The sequence below is a fragment of the Gorilla gorilla genome, chromosome 12 (assembly GCF_029281585.2).
Source record: "Gorilla gorilla gorilla isolate KB3781 chromosome 12, NHGRI_mGorGor1-v2.1_pri, whole genome shotgun sequence".
Taxonomy (NCBI): domain Eukaryota; kingdom Metazoa; phylum Chordata; class Mammalia; order Primates; family Hominidae; genus Gorilla; species Gorilla gorilla.
The window spans coordinates 107,639,008-107,655,855 of NC_073236.2; the positions used below are offsets into that span (position 1 = coordinate 107,639,008).

General features: G+C 45.4%; 1 protein-coding gene across 3 annotated transcripts in view; it reads left to right on the forward strand.

The window, feature by feature from the left end:
• The first annotated feature begins 443 nt into the window (after window positions 1-443).
• Window positions 444-16,848, forward strand: part of NLRC4 (NLR family CARD domain containing 4) — a 42,114-nt gene continuing 25,709 nt past the window's right edge. Inside the window, exons 1-4 of one of the 3 annotated variants that reach the window (XM_063696195.1) lie at window positions 444-741; window positions 8,539-8,657; window positions 12,745-13,005; window positions 13,823-15,817. In XM_063696195.1, coding sequence (XP_063552265.1) covers window position 8,657; window positions 12,745-13,005; window positions 13,823-15,817 — 2,257 coding nt within the window. In that variant the 5' untranslated portion in view covers window positions 444-741; window positions 8,539-8,656. Of the gene's footprint in view, window positions 742-1,441; window positions 1,591-8,538; window positions 8,658-12,744; window positions 13,006-13,822; window positions 15,818-16,848 lie in introns of those variants that run through there. The other 2 variants (XM_004029072.5, XM_004029071.5) reach the window with 2 other exon arrangements.

Consider the following 16,848-nt stretch of genomic DNA (forward strand, 5'->3'; position numbering starts at 1 on the left):
GCAACAGAACGAGACTCTGTCTCAAATAAATAAATAAATAAACAAATAAAATAAAAAATAAATAAATTAGTTGATAAATAAAATTAGAATATACAGATAAGCCAAAGACAGAAATTTAAAATTGCCTATAATTGTATTCCCCAGCAATAAGCACCATTACTATTTTGGTGGCTGTCTTTGCAGTTTTTTCTCATGAACATACGTTTATATATAGGTTTCATTACAATTTAAAAATCTAGCTGATAGTGTAGCCCTCAATCTCACTTCAGAGAAACCCACCTCACAAGTTGGGAAACACTGACACTGATGCCCCCTTAGAAAACCCAGGATGTAGACATTTATTTGCTGGGAAACTTTGGTATCCCTCTATGGCAGCTAGGCTACTGTCAGAATGCTTTTTTTGAAATAAGAAGTTATGTAACACAAAGACATGTTCCTGGTAGTTTAAGCAAAGACAGAGGAAAGAGTATGCAAGAATGTCATCCTCAAGAGAAGCGCAGAGAGATTTCTTCAGTCCTCAGCTGAGTATAAGCTGGCCTCCTGGAGTCTGTGAACACAAACGTCCAATGTGAGTGTGCCTGTGCAAGCCCCTGGCTGTTTATACTCCGGAGGGTGTCCCCGTGCGTCATCAGTGGAGTGGACCAAAACTGGTGATCTGTTTGCCCTGTGTGACCTTGCCCAGAACCCTGCTGACTGAGAGAACACATCTGCTGGAAGTCCTCTGGGATTCAAGGTACAGGGGTAAGCATGACCTTGAATGCAGTAGCAATGTGCTTTAGCCAACTAAGCTGGCTCATTTCATTTACCGCTCTATCTCCCATGGTTAAGCATTAAAAATACATGTTGGGGCTGGGCATGGTGGCTCATGCCTGTAATCCCAGCACTTTGGGAGGCTGAGGCTGGCAGATTACCTGAGGTCAGGAGTTCGAGACCAGCCTGGCCAACATGGTGAAATCCTGTCTCTACTAAAAATACAAAAATTAGCCGGGCATGGTGGTGCATGCCTGTAGTCCTAGCTACTGGGAGGACTGAGGCAGGAGGAACGCTTGAACCTGGGAGGCAGAGGTTGCAGTGAGCTGAGATTGTGCCACTGCCCTCCAGCCTGGGTGACAGAACAAGACTCTGTCTCAAAAAAAAAGAAAAAAGAAAGAAAAAGAAAAAAAAATATGTTGGATGTTCAGAAGACTTTGTTTCATTTTAAGGTATAGAATAAGTAACTCAACAGCAATGAATTCATATGTTGTGAACAAACAGGAAACAAATGAGTAATTCCTTTCTTGATGGAATTTCTAGCTCTTGCATCTTTCACTCTGAAGTTCTACTTCTTCCCCGGCTACTCCTGCCTACACCCATCTTCCCTTTCTGAACTGGTAGTACTTGTGTCCAAACCACTCTTATTGTGCTTTGAAAAAAAAGAAAGGAACTGCTTAGCAGTTCCCCTCTCTGTACACTGTCCTCTCACAGAACAAGAAGGTATCTGGTCTACAAGAACTCGAGGCCTCACTGAAACGGAAAGCAAATACAAAGAAACTTTATTTTAAAAACGTGTCTTGGTCTCCCAAGAAGAGGGCAATTGGATTGCTCAGCCAGGTACTGTGGGTAGAGAGAATGGGATTTTTAAGGTCTGGGGCCCAAATATTAAAATCTGGGTTTACATTCATTTAAAGCTTGTGTCTGGGATGTATAAAAGCCTTAACATTGACGAGTGTGGTTTGCATGCCTGGCTGGATTTGCCTGCCGAGAAACCTTTAGGGGTGGTTAATCGGGTCTGCTGGGGCTTCATCAGGTTCAAGGGGTACATGTACCCCTTGGACTACTGTAAGATGGAAAGGACTTTGGAAACACTTTTTGGCATTACAGAAAGGAAACTCACTCTTCTTTTTTTTTTTTTTTGAGACAGAGTCTTGCTCTGTCACCCAGGCTGGACTGCAGTGGCGTGATCTCGGCTCACTGCAACCTCTGCCTCCTGGGTTCAAGCAATTCTCCTGCCTCAGCCTCCCAAGTAGCTGGGATTACAGGCACCCGGCACCGCGCCCCAGCTAATTTTTGTATTTTTAGTAGAGACAGGGTTTCACCATGTTGGCCAGACTAGTCTCAACTCCTGACCTCATGATCTGCCCACCTCGGCCTCCCAAAGTGCTGGGATTACAGGTGTGAGCCAACGTGCCCGGCCAGGAAACTCACTCTTGTTGCTAAGACTGTTGTTAGAATCACAGATGATCAAAGCTGAAAGGAACCAGGTGGACTACTTAGTCCATCCAATCTCCCAAGTTACTGATGAGAAACCTGATATTTGGAGACAGAAGTGAAGGAAATCACCCTTTACGGGACACCTATTTCGTGATAGGGTCTTTACGTACATTATCTCAGTAGATCCTTGCAGCCTGGCTTTGAGAGGTGGAAAATGTGGTAGAGAGGAGTTAAATGTCCTGCCCTACATCACACTGCTAATTGTCTACAAAACTAGGATAGAACCTGGTCAGCACACTTCTTAACTGTTCACACACTTTTATAATATTAGTCTTATTAATGTGTTTAAAATACCACAGACTGGGTGGCTTAAACAACAGAAATTTATATTCCCACAGTTCTGGAGGCTGCAAGTCCAAGACCAAGGTGTCAGCAGGGTTGGCTTCTCCCCACGCCTCCCTCCTTGGCCTTTTCTCTCTGTATGCACATTCCTGGTATCTCCCTTTGTGTGTCCCAATTTCCTCTTCTCATAACAGCCTCATTTGAGCTTAATGACCTCTTTAAAGGCCCTGTCTGCAAATACAGTCACATTCTGAAGTTCAGGGCTTCAACATATGGATTTGGGGGAAGCCCAGTTCAGCACATAACACTAATATTAACATGTGAGATTGCTGAAGCCTATTAAAGACCTAAGAACATTCTAGTCTAGAACCTTTTTACTAGAAAGGAAGACAGATGACACCCGCTGACCATCTTTGTCACAACTACTTTCATGTTTAATCTTCACAACAGTCCAGGGAGGTGAATATTATGCATGATTTGGAAAGCAAGATTCGGAAAGGCTAAGTAACATGTCTAGGGATACTTACCTCATAAGGTGCAGAGTGAGGATTTGAATTCAGATCTGCAATGCCAAAGCCCACACACATTTTCCATTTCTGTGTGCTTCCTGTCTGCTCCTAATTATATGTACTCTTTCCCTTATTTTATCTGTGAGGTGTGGGAATGACCCCATAGACGTGGGTTATATGGGACCAGAGAAACTTCAGTTCTCTGAGGAGCTCATGTAACCATTTTTAAGAAAATGCCAATTTTAGAATTGGTACTAAATATTATTTTCCAGCCGGGCACGGTGGCTCATGCCTGTAATCCCAGCACTTTGGGAGGCCGAGGCAGGCAGATTGCCTATATATATAAAATATATATTATTATATTATTTTCCAATGTACAAATGTGGAGAAAGGACTTCTTCCACCCAATTCAGTTATTCACTGGACAGCTTGCGGGGAGGGGTTGCAGGGCCATAGCTACATTCCAAGGGAGTACACAGGTCTCAGTCCTATTCTTTTTTTTTTTTTTTCTGAGACAGAGTCTCTCTCTGTCACCCAGGCTGGAGTGCAATGGTGCTATCTTGGCTCACTGAAACCTCCACCTCCTGGGTTCAAGAAACTCTCCTGTCCCAGCTTCCCAAGTAGCTGGGATTACAGGTGTGCACCTCCACGCCTGGCTAATTTCTTGTACTTTTAGCAGAGACGGGGTTTCACCATGTTGGCCAGGCTGGTCTCAAACTCCTGACTTCAGGTGATCCACCCTCCTCGGTCTCCCCAAGCACTGGGATTACAAGCGTGAACCACCATGCCTGGTCCACAGCCCTATTCTTTATGCCAGTGGGTAACTGAGAAAGATTACATGAGCTTCAGTATATGGATTGATTTTGTTCTTGAGAGCAATTAAAAACTTTATACGTCTTAGCTCCTTCCTCTATCTTCTTCCTCTTTTTCTACTCTGACTTAAACTTTGACCCAGTCACGGATGGTCTGATTCTTCCCAAACCCACCCCTTTTTGGGGAAGTAGAAAGGGAGAGAAGAATCTACAGTTGCTGCCATTCACTGAGTCCTTCCTGTGTGCCAGTCACTACCCCTTGATTGAGGACTCCTAGTGTGTCAGTGGTAGAGCTGTAGTTTGAACGCAATCCTGACACCAAAATGTGCCCTTGCTTAAGCTCCTGAGCTGCCCCAATTTCTTTTCTTTTCTTTCTTTCTTTCTTTCTTTTTTTTTTTTTTTTTTTGACACGGAGTCTCGCTGTGTCACCAGGCTGGAGTGCAGTGGTGCAATCTCGGCTCACTGCAACCTCCGCCTCCCTGGTTCAAGTGATTCTCCTGCCTCAGCCTCCCGAGTAGCTGGGAGTACAGGCGCCTGCCACCACGCCTGGCTAATTCTTGTATTTTTAGTAGAGACGGGGTTTCACCATGTTGGCCAGGATGGTCTCGATCTCTTGACCTCGTGATCCGCCTGCCTCGGCCTCCCAAAGTGCTGGGATTACAGGCGTGAGCCACTGCACCTAGCCAATGCATGGGGTTTTATAGATGAACTTGAGAAGGTGGTGTCTGATATACATAGGGACTGAGAGATTGGTCAGAACCGGTATAACGTTTGCATAGCGCACGAAGAAGCCGGCCATTCCACCCTTATGTTTTATTATGCAGATGGAGTCTCTATCTGGCCGGCGCTATGTTGTCTGTTCCTACTGTATACATGGTTGAAAAAGAAAAGGGAAGATGGATCCGCCATGTTGAATATGCCTGGCCCCCAGGTGGCTTTTTTCTATGGGCACAGCTACTGGCATTTACCAATGCAAGCTTTTAGCTTATCTATACTTGTAGCTTGATTTTTCAGGCTGCTTTTTATTAGAAAAGATATGATTTGGGGGCTTTTCGAATGAAAGGAAACTTTACCTAGGACTTTCTTACCCTCACTTATCACCCTCACAACAGGAACATTCACAGCAAACTTGCCATGGCTGTGAGCATCTAGTTTAACCTGAGGAGATCCCTATTCAAAGAGCTTGTGAAATTAGAAAGATCAGAGTCAAAGTAAGCTATTCTTAGAGAAGTTTTTGTGGGGAAGGACCCCCTTGTACAAAAGTATTCATTGTTCTGTATTTATGATAGCCCCAATCTGAAAACAACCCAAACATCCATCAACAGGAGAAGAGATAAATAAACTCTAGTTTTTCTTTTTTTTTTTTGTCGTTGCCCAGGCTGGAGTGTGGTGGCACGATCTTGGCTCACTGCAACCTCCGCTTCCTGGATTCAAGCCATTCTCCTGCCTCAGCCTCCCAAGTAGCTGGAATTACAGGCATGAGCCACCATGCCCGGGTAATTTTTGTATTTTTAGTAGAGACAGGGTTTCGCCATGTTGGCCAGGCTGGTCTTGAACTCCTGACCTCAGGTGATCCGCCCACCTCGGCCTCCCAATATGCTGGGATTACAGGCGTGAGCCACCGTGCCCAGCCAATACACTCTAGTATTTTATACAGTAGAATACTACTAAGCAATGAAATGTTACAAACTACTTATACTGAAGCAACAGCATGAGTGACTTACACAGACATTGTGTGGAATGAAAGGAGTAGCACATACTGTATGATTCCGTTTATGTGAAGTTCTTCAACAGGCTAATTTACGGTTTAAAAAAAATCAGAAGAGTGATTTTCTTTGAGGGTGTGGCAGAGATGGAATTTGACTGGGAAGGGGCATAGGATACTAAGGAGAGGGTAATGTTTTCTGTCTTGATAGGTGTTTGAGGTAGAAGCATTTTTCAGCTCATCAAAGGGTACAGTTAAGATCTCTGCTTTCACTGTAGGTGAATTTTTCCTAAGAAAGAATAATAAACCAATATTGAATTCTAGTTAATTATATGGACATAGAAGTGTACTAACGTCTGCAACTTATATTGAATGTGCAAGAAAATAAGTAAAATAGATTGATAAATGAATAGAGGGATGGATTTTCTCTATGTTTGAAAATGTTCATAATAAAATGTTAGGGTAATGGCCAGACGCGGTGGCTCATTCTTGTGATCTCAGCATTTTGGGAGACTGAGGCAGACAGATCACTTTAGCCCAGGAGTTTGAGACCAGCCTGGGCAACACGGCAAAACTCTGTCTCTAAAAAAAAAAAAAAAAAAAAAAAAAAATTAGCCAGGCATGGTGGCACACACCTGCGGTCCCAGTTACTCAGGATGCTGAGGTGGGAAGATCACCTGAGCCCAGAAGGTTAAGGATGCCGTGAGCCATGATCGGGCCACTGCGCTCCAACCTGGGTGACAGAGTGAGACCCTCTCTCAAAAAAAGAGTTTTAATGTTAGGATAACATGAGTTCCCATGCCAACCCCATCCACATGAGTTCCCAAGCCAACTCCATTCACATACCACAATCACACTCACATAGCTCCCATTTTGTTTCTCTCCACCCAGTGATTCTAGTTCTCTTCCCCACTTCCTGTCTGCCCTCTCATGCTGTCTTTAATTCAGACTTTGCATCTTCATCCTGATGCAGGGGGTCGTGTGTGTGTGTATGAGGAGCCGGGGTAGATCATCTAACTTGGTTTGGGAATGCACACAGAGCAGTCTCAGAGGCTTCTGGGCCCCTGCTTTTCAGAGTGTGTGGAGGGGAAAGGAAGAAAGGAAATTGCTTTTAAAGCAACTAGGAGGATGAAATGACAGGACCATACCAGGAAATTGAAATCCGTTTCTTATCTTAAAACATCACTTTAAACATGCTCCTTATACCATAATCTCTCCCAGTTGCTCATAGGATAAAGAACAAATGCCTCATCTTGGCATACAAGGCTTTCCATAGCTTTTCCCCTTTGTACCCTGGAAGCATAACTCCTTTTTTCTGTCTCCCCAATTACTCATATTGATAGGGAAGGGGGGAAGGGAAGTGCTGGGAAGAGAAGGGCGCGTCCCTGGCAAGGGCTCCACCCCCAGGCCTGTGCCCACGGACCTAGGTGAGGACAGGCACTCCTGCCTTGGCGCACAAATGTTGCATTTCCCAAGGCCACCCTGGCCCGCCACACCGTCATCCTATGCTTATAAAAATCCCAGAGACCCTTGCAGGCAGACACACAAGCGGCTGGACGTCGAGAGGAACACATCGGCGGAAGAAGATACAAGCAGCTGGACGTCGAGAGGACGTTGAAGGGAGAATGCTGGCGGAAGAGCACACAACAGACATCGGCACGCCAGCAGGCCATCCACCAGAGGAACGACTCGGAGTTTGGCCTGGAGGGTTGGAGAAGAGTTGGTGGCGGTCTGACTCCGGGGAAAAACCATCTCCCTTCTTGCTACCCCATCTGCTGAGAGCTTCTTCCACTCAATGAAACCTTGCGCTCATTCTCCAAGACCACGTGTGATCCAATTCCTCCGGTACACCAAGGCAAGAACCCCGGAATACAGAAAGCCCTCTGTCCTTGCAATAAGGCAGGGGTCCCATTGAGCTAACACAAGACGCCTACGGACAGCTAAACTAAAAGAGCACCCTGTAACACACACCCACTGGGGCTTCAGGAGCTGTAAACATTCACCACTAGACACTGCCGTGGGATTGGAACCCCACAGCCCGCCCATCTGTATGCTCCCCTAGAGGTCTGAGCAGCGGGCACTGAAGAAGTGAGCCACACCCCCGTCGCACGCCCTGCGAAGGGGACAAGAGAACTTTTCCCCTTTCCATACTCCCTGATCTCATCCTCTCACCTGCAAGGCGTTTTACATCCTCACCTCCACCTCCACCCCAGCCCAACTACCTGGCCTCATCTTACTTATCCTTTTTTTTTTTTTTTTTCCTTTTTGAGGCAGAGTCTCGCTCTGTCTGCCAGGCTGGGGTGCAGTGGCACGATCTCGGCTCACTGCAACCTCCGTCTCCCAGGCTCAAGTGATTCTCCTGCCTCAGCCTCCGGAACAGCTGGGACTACAGGCGTGTGCCACCACGCCCCGCTAATTTTTGTTTTTTTAATAGAGACGGGATTCACCATGTTGGTCAGGCTGGTCTCGAACTCCTTACCTCAGGTGATCCGCCTGCCTCGGCCTCCCAAAGTGTTGGGATTACAGGCGTGAGCCACCGCGCCCAGCTCTACTTATCCTTTAAGACCTGGTTCATGTGCTGTCTCCTCCATGAAAACTTCCTCCCTGGATGATTCCAGTCCATATACTCTTTCCTGGAAATACTGGAGAGAACGTACCCTCTGCACCATTCATGTTGACACTTATACCGTCTTTTGACATTTAATTCCATGTTGCCTTCTTGGCTCTGAACAGCAGAAATGAGAAGAAACTTTGAAGAGAAGGGCAAAGTTCCAGTTGAACATAGTTTAGAGCTCTAGGCAAGGAGTCCAGACGCCTGGGTTCTCTTTAGGGCTTGGCCATGAATAGCCAGGGGCTTTGAGCGAGTTTTTTTCTGGTTTGGGTCACCATTTTCTCATCTATGAAAAGCGGGGCATTACCTAGATAATTGCATCAGCCCCTCCACCTGATAGTCTCTGGTTCTGTTTTGTTTGTTTTACAGAATGAAGAGTAGTTTTACAGAAAAAAGAGGACAATATTGGGATCACCTTTGACCTTTCCATTTGAAAATAATATTTTCTATTGTGTTATAGAAAGGTGGGAAGCTTTCATTCAGAACAAGTAAGTATATGAGAAATAACATCTGCCTGGTTATACAGTCTGCTACCAAATACTGGTGATGTTAAATGGAAAATCAGTTCATGGCTTCCTCTGACCAATCATATGTGGAATTACCAATAAATATTCTTCTGTTGTTTTAGGAATTCAGTTACAAATATGGTAACCTGTGATAAAAGGCAGAACCACAGATAGGATAGGACTTACACAAAGAGTGACCAGGTGTATGTTTTAAACTGTTAGTTCTCATCACCTGTACAGCCAGACAGCAGAGAGCTATACATGTCAAGCTCACTGTGAAGAAACATGGTGTAGATCTAAGTGGCAACCAAAATGTAGCTCCTTCCACTTTAAATGGCTGGGTGTAGACCTGCACTACCTAGTATATTAATAGTAGCCACTAGCCCTCTTTAGCTATTTAAAGGTGAATTTAAATAAAATAAAATGTAAACTTCAGTTGCACAGTCACTGTAGCCAGATTTCAAGCACTCAGTAGTCACATGTGGCTAATGACTACCATATTGTATAATGCAGATATAGAACATGTTCATTATCACAGAAAGTTCTATTGAAAAGCATTGGTCTAGACAAAGAGATATTCTGAAAAGAATGAATAATTAATGAATAAATGAGCAGCATTTTTTCCACCTAATTACTTGATAAGGAAGGAGTATGATGGTCTACATACAAGGAGATATAACATAGTAAAATAATATCTTGCTGTTCATATATATATATTTTTTTAATTTTTTTTTTTGTGAGACGGGGTCTCGCTCTGTAGCCCAGGCTGGAGTGCAGTGGTGTGATCTTGGCTCACTGCAACCTCCACCTCCTGGGTTCAAGCGATGCTTCTGCCTCAGCCTCCTGAGTAGCTGGGACCACAGGCATGTGCCACCATGCCCAGCTAATTTTTTGTATTTTTAGTAGAGACGAGGTTTCACCATATTAGCCAGGATGATCTCGATCTCCTGACCTCGTGATCCACCCGCCTCGGCCTCCCAAAATGCTGGGATTACAGGTGTGAGCCACCACAGCTAGCCACTTTTCCAATTTTAAGACATTTTTGGGTATGAGAGTTATGTGACTTATTCAATATAATGAGTCTTTTAAATAATTAGAGTATTTTAAATAACGTGTCTTCATTTTATAGGTGAAGAAAGGTAGTCTTAGGAAGGCTAGGCTGTGAACTTGTGTGTGTGTGGGTCTCTAAGCCTTTCTGAGGCTGTATTTCTTTTTTTTTTTTTTTTGAGACGGAGTTTTGCTCTTGTTGCCCAGGCTGGAGTGCAATGGCGCCATCTGGGCTCACCGCAACCTCTGCTTCCCAGGTTCAAGTGATTCGCCTGCCTCAGCCTCCCGAGTAGCTGGGATTACAGGCATGTGCCACCACGCCTGGCTAATTTTGTATTTTTAGTAGAGACAGGGTTTCTCCATGTTGGTCAGGCTAGTCTCGAACTCCCGACCTCAGATAATCCGCCCACCTCAGCCTTCCAAAGTGCTGGGATTACAGGTGTGAGCCACTGCGCCTGGCTGAGGCTGTATTTCTTTAGCTCTAAACTGAAGATCACAATGGGACACAGACTTAGAGGTTACTTCCATAGGGATGATGTGGAAGCTAGAGAACCAATGAGACCCCAGAAGGAGAGAGATGGGACTCTCTTGCAGGACATGTAGACAGGGAATATTCCAGCTGAGGTCAGCAGTAGAGCTCTGCAATGGTGAGAAAGGACAGCTGGGGTGGGGTCCTGGTGCTTGGAGTGATTGATGGTGCATTTCAGGCCAGAGAGGTTCTGGGGTCTTTGAGAGGAGTGCATTCCCTCTCTGATCAGTCAACACAGGTTTGAAAACCAGGAGCGGCCAGGTGCGGTGGCTCACGCCTGTAATCCTAGCACTTTGGGAGGCTGAGACGGGCAGATCACCTGAGGTCGGGAGTTCGAGACCAGCCTGACCAACATAGAGAAATCTCATCTCTACTAAAAATACAAAATTAGCTGGGTGTGGTGGCGCATGCCTGTAATCCCAGCTGCTTGGGAGGCTGAGGCAGGGGAATTGCTTGAACCTGGCAGGCAGAGGTTGCGGTGAGCTGAGATCGCGCCATTGCACTCCAGCCTGGGCAGCAACAGCGAAACTTCGTCTGAAAAAAAAAAAAAAAAAACCAGGAGCAGCCTAGCCCAGGAAGAAATCTAGTGCAGACGGTGTCTGAGAGTTAAAAACCAGGAAGACATTTCTCCAAGCTGTCACAAACATAGCGTGGGTACAGTGCCTGGGTACGGTGTGGTCTACGTTTCAGAATTAGACCTTGCAGAGTCAGACACAAAAAGGACACAGCTACCCTCAAGACCAGGCCAGAGAGCTTACATTGGATAAAAACCAGTGTTTTGATGTGATACTCTTCAGAAAAGACCAAAGTCTGTGGGAGATACAATGTGCTCTTTGTCTGGTGACACCTGAATAAAGGCTAAAAATAGTAGCTAACATATATTGAGTTATTACTTTGTATGAGATACTATACATGAATTATTGTAACAACTTCCTAAGTTAAATAATGCTCTTGACACCATTGTACAGATGAGGAATCCCCAGTGTGCTGGAGCTGGTTGTTACTGTGATGTGAAACCTGATTATTGAATTTTCAGGATTTTTGTTAGCCAGTTAACATACGCTGTTAGCTTGAAATACGCCATGGTAGGAATATTTATACCATGGGGATTGGTGAATGCTACAAATTAGGGCCTTTACTCCCAGAGGGCCAGGGCCAGTTTGTGAAACATTTAGCAGCACATACTTTTTTTTTTTTTTTTTTGAGATAGAGTTTTGCTCTTGTTGCCCGGGCTGGAGTGCAATGGCACCATCTCGGCTCACCGCAACCTCCACCTCCGAGGTTCAAGCAATTCTCCTGCCTCAGCCTCCTGAGTAGCTGACACTACAGGCATGCACCACCACGCCTGGCTAATTTTGCATTTTTAGTAGAGACAAGGTTTCTCCATGTTGGTCAGGCTGGTCTCGAACTCCCGACCTCTGGTGATCCGCCCGCCTTGGCCTCCCAAAGTGCTGGGATTACAGGTGTGAGCCACCGCGCCCGGCCAGCAGCACGTAATTGAAATAGACTCAAAGAGGCTTAGTGACTTGCCAAGGTCACACAGATGGTAGCAAGAGGCAGATCCTAGGCCATTGCCATTATTCTAAAGCTAACGGTCTTACAACTACGACCTCACTGGGGAATGCTTTATATCAGAGGGACAAGATAACTCACCTTACTTCTTCACCAAAGCAAAACCATCTTGCTCATCAATAACTCTGGGGTTAGAAATGCTTTGCAGAGGCCGGGCACGGTGGCTCACGCCTGTAATCCCAGCACTTTGGGAGGCCAAGGCAGGTGGATCACAAGGTCAGGAGTTCGAGACCAGTCTGACCAAAATGGTGGAACCCCGTCTCTACAAATAATACAAAAATTAGCTGGGTGTGGTGGTGCGTGCCTGTAATCCCAGCTACTCAGGAGGCTGAGGCAGGAGAATTGCTTGAACCCAGAAGGCAGAGCTTGCAGTGAGCCGAGATCGCGTCACTGCACTCCAGCCTGGGTGACACAGCAAGGCTCCGTCTCAAAAAAAAAAAAAACGCTTGGCAGAGCATTTCTTGAAGGCCTGGAATTCAGGCATTTGGCATCTCCATAACTCAGGAGATGCCCACAGGAAAAAAATGCATGGCCCTAATGCTCTGGAGACAGATGCTGATATGCATATTTAATTTTTTTTTTTTAGACGGAGTCTCGCTCTTTCGCCCAGGCCGGAGTGCAGTGGCGCTATCTCAGCTCACTGCAAGCTCCGCCTCCTGGGTTCACGCCATTCTCCTGCCTCAGCCTCCCGAGTAGCTGGGACTACAGGCGCCCGCCACCACGCCCGGCTAATTTTTTGTATTTTTAGTAGAGACAGGGTTTCACTGTGTTAGCCAGGATGGTCTCGATCTCCTGACCTCGTGATCCGCCCGCCTCGGCCTCCCAAAGTGCTGGGATTACAGGCGTGAGCCACCGTGCCCGGCCGGATATGCACATTTTATATAAGTAAATAAATATGTATATTTCTCCCCATCTCCTCAGTGAATTTCATAAAGGACAATAGCCGAGCCCTTATTCAAAGAATGGGAATGACTGTTATAAAGCAAATCACAGATGACCTATTTGTATGGAATGTTCTGAATCGCGAAGAAGTAAACATCATTTGCTGCGAGAAGGTGGAGCAGGATGCTGCTAGAGGGATCATTCACATGATTTTGAAAAAGGGTTCAGAGTCCTGTAACTTCTTTCTTAAATCCCTTGAGGAGTGGAACTATCCTCTATTTCAGGACTTGAATGGACAAAGTAAGTATCAGTTAGTTTTGCATCTGTTTCTGCAAGTAGAATAGACCACAACAAAGATCCATCTTCCCCATGGCAGAGCCTCTGCTTTTCCTTCTCTTCATATCACCTGGCAGTGGCCTTTGATTCCTGCTAAGGAAAAGCTTAGATGATTTTAGGAAAAACTCATAGTAGATCAATTGATGGTGAAGCCAAACAAATAACCCCAAGGCCAGGAAATAAATGATTTAGTATAGTCTCACTGCAAGATAAAACTGGAGAATAAGTGCACTAGTTAAGTTTCCAGTGCAGCAGTGGTTCTCAGCATTCCCTGGTTGGATGAGATCTACCTATGGGAGAGAGGCCCAGCTGACTACCTACTCCATGTCCAGGCCTCCTGGTAAAGACAGCCTGACTGACACAGAACCATGATTCTATGTTTCATAAAATATTGTTTTTATTTTTTTAATTAGTAAATAAGGTCATGACAGATTTTACTCAGAGTGAAGGCCTACTATGCTGACAATTATCCCTAACCATCTTTCTCTGCCAAATTCTTTACTTTCTTTAACCCAAACACAAGCTCCTCCCTTTTCCAACCAGCTGCTATAAGATTTGGTTGTGGAAAGGAGGAAACAGAAAGCAAAAAGGGGAGTGGGGTAAAGGATGCTGGGGAAAGGGGGAGCAGACAGAACCCTTTGTGCCAGCTCAGAACTGGGAAAGGACATTACATTCACCAATGGCAGATTCTCAGCCTCACCCCCCCGTTCATCCTCCTGAACTCTAGGTTTTGAGGAGACACAGAATTGGGTCCTCTTTAACATCACCTCTTCTCTAATAGGTCTTTTTCATCAGACATCAGAAGGAGACTTGGACGATTTGGCTCAGGATTTAAAGGACTTGTACCGTACCCCATCTTTTCTGAACTTTTATCCCCTTGGTGAAGATATTGACATTATTTTTAACTTGAAAAGCACCTTCACAGAACCTGTCCTGTGGAGGAAGGACCAACACCATCACCGTGTGGAGCAGCTGACCCTGAATGGCCTCCTGCAGGTTCTTCAGAGCCCCTGCATCATTGAAGGGGAATCTGGCAAAGGGAAGTCCACTCTGCTGCAGCGAATTGCCATGCTCTGGGGCTCCGGAAAGTGCAAGGCTCTGACCAAGTTCAAATTCGTCTTCTTCCTCCGTCTCAGCAGGGCCCAGGGTGGACTTTTTGAAACCCTCTGTGATCAACTCCTGGATATACCTGGCACAATCAGGAAGCAGACATTCATGGCCATGCTGCTGAAGCTACGGCAGAGGGTTCTTTTCCTTCTTGATGGCTACAATGAATTCAAGCCCGAGAACTGCCCAGAAATCGAAGCCCTGATAAAGGAAAACCACCGCTTCAAGAACATGGTCATCGTCACCACCACCACTGAGTGCCTGAGGCACATACGGCAGTTTGGTGCCCTGACTGCTGAGGTGGGGGATATGACAGAAGACAGCGCCCAGGCTCTCATCAGAGAAGTGCTGATCAAGGAGCTTGCTGAAGGCTTGTTGCTCCAAATTCAGAAATCCAGGTGCTTGAGGAATCTCATGAAGACCCCTCTCTTTGTGGTCATCACTTGTGCAATCCAGATGGGTGAAAGTGAGTTCCATTCTCACACACAAACAACGCTGTTCCATACCTTCTATGATCTGTTGATACAGAAAAACAAACACAAACATAAAGGTGTGGCTGCAAGTGACTTCATTCGGAGCCTGGACCACTGTGGAGACCTAGCTCTGGAGGGTGTGTTCTCCCAGAAGTTTGATTTCGAACTGCAGGATGTGTCCAGCGTGAATGAGGATGTCCTGCTGACAACTGGGCTCCTCTGTAAATATACAGCTCAAAGGTTCAAGCCAAAGTACAAATTCTTTCACAAGTCATTCCAGGAGTACACAGCAGGACGAAGACTCAGCAGTTTATTGACGTCTCATGAGCCAGAGGAGGTGACCAAGGGGAATGGTTACTTGCAGAAAATGGTTTCCATTTCGGACATTACATCCACTTATAGCAGCCTGCTCCGGTACACCTGTGGGTCATCTGTGGAAGCCACCAGGGCTGTTATGAAGCACCTCGCAGCAGTGTATCAACACGGCTGCCTTCTCGGACTTTCCATCGCCAAGAGGCCTCTCTGGAGACAGGAATCTTTGCAAAGTGTGAAAAACACCACTGAGCAAGAAATTCTGAAAGCCATAAACATCAATTCCTTTGTAGAGTGTGGCATCCATTTATATCAAGAGAGTACATCCAAATCAGCCCTGAGCCAAGAATTTGAAGCTTTCTTTCAAGGTAAAAGCTTATATATCAACTCAGGGAACATCCCCGATTACTTATTTGACTTCTTTGAACATTTGCCCAATTGTGCAAGTGCTCTGGACTTCATTAAACTGGACTTTTATGGGGGAGCTATGGCTTCATGGGAAAAGGCTGCAGAAGACACAGGTGGAATCCACATGGAAGAGGCCCCAGAAACCTACATTCCCAGCAGGGCTGTATCTTTGTTCTTCAACTGGAAGCAGGAATTCAGGACTCTGGAGGTCACACTCCGGGATTTCAGCAAGTTGAATAAGCAAGATATCAGATATCTGGGGAAAATATTCAGCTCTGCCATAAGCCTCAGGCTGCAAATAAAGAGATGTGCTGGTGTGGCTGGAAGCCTCAGTTTGGTCCTCAGCACCTGTAAGAACATTTATTCTCTCATGGTGGAAGCCAGTCCCCTCACCATAGAAGATGAGAGGCACATCACATCTGTAACAAACCTGAAAACCTTGAGTATTCATGACCTACAGAATCAACGGCTGCCGGGTATTGTAAATATCAGTGGTTTGTGCTTTGTTCACTTAAAAAAAAATAACAGTGTATAAATTTGGAAAAGGAGAGAGGAGACTTTATTTCTTCTAAAGGGTTACAGCCTGCAAGGTGGCCATCCCACAGGCTGAGAAACATGCCTCCAACCAAGACCAGAGACAGGCACCTTGAAGGAGGGGTTGGGGTAGACGCTTTATGTTGAATGGGTTGGCTAAACATACATATTCAACAGATTACAGGAGGAGCTATGAATATTCATGAAGGTGGTCTTGATACATGCATATTGAATAAACATGCATGTAACATACAACCCATGTTCACTTTGGGGTGGAGATTTAGCATTTAAATCAAGCTTATCCAACCTGCAGTCCGTCGGCTGCACGTAGCCCAAGACGGCTTTGAATGTGGCCCAGCACAAATTCATAAACTTTTAAAAAAAATTATGAGGTTTTTTTTGCAAAAATTTTTTTTTTTTTAGCTCATCAGCTATCATTAGCATTAGTGTATTTTATGTGTAGCCCAAGACAATTCTTCTTCCAATGTGGCCCAGGGAAACCAAAAGATTGTACACCCCTTTAAATGATTTAAATGTATTACAATTAGGCCTATACTTCAGAAGTTCTTTTCAGAGCACAAAGGTAAGCAGGTATGCAATCTGTGTAAACCAGCCAGAACCAGTCTGTGGTTGGTGGTCCTCTGATCCGGAGAAAGTTACTGAAATCACTCTCTTCTCCAATCAAAGCTGTAGTTATGGCAGATGGAACAGGGATTGTTAGCATTTGTGAGCTGGATGAGTTGCGAATTGTTTAATATTCACAACTATCAATATTGCTTATCTTGAGACCAATGCTTGTTTAGCTACCAAAGAAGAAAAATCTGTGGCAGTTACGACACAGTTTATTCTTTTTAAATTTTTTTTTTTTTTCGAGGTTGGGTCTTGCTCTGTCACCCAGGTGGGAGTGCAGTGGTGCGATCACAGCTCATTGCAGCCTCAACCTCCTGGGCTCAGTTGATCCTCATTGTTTGAT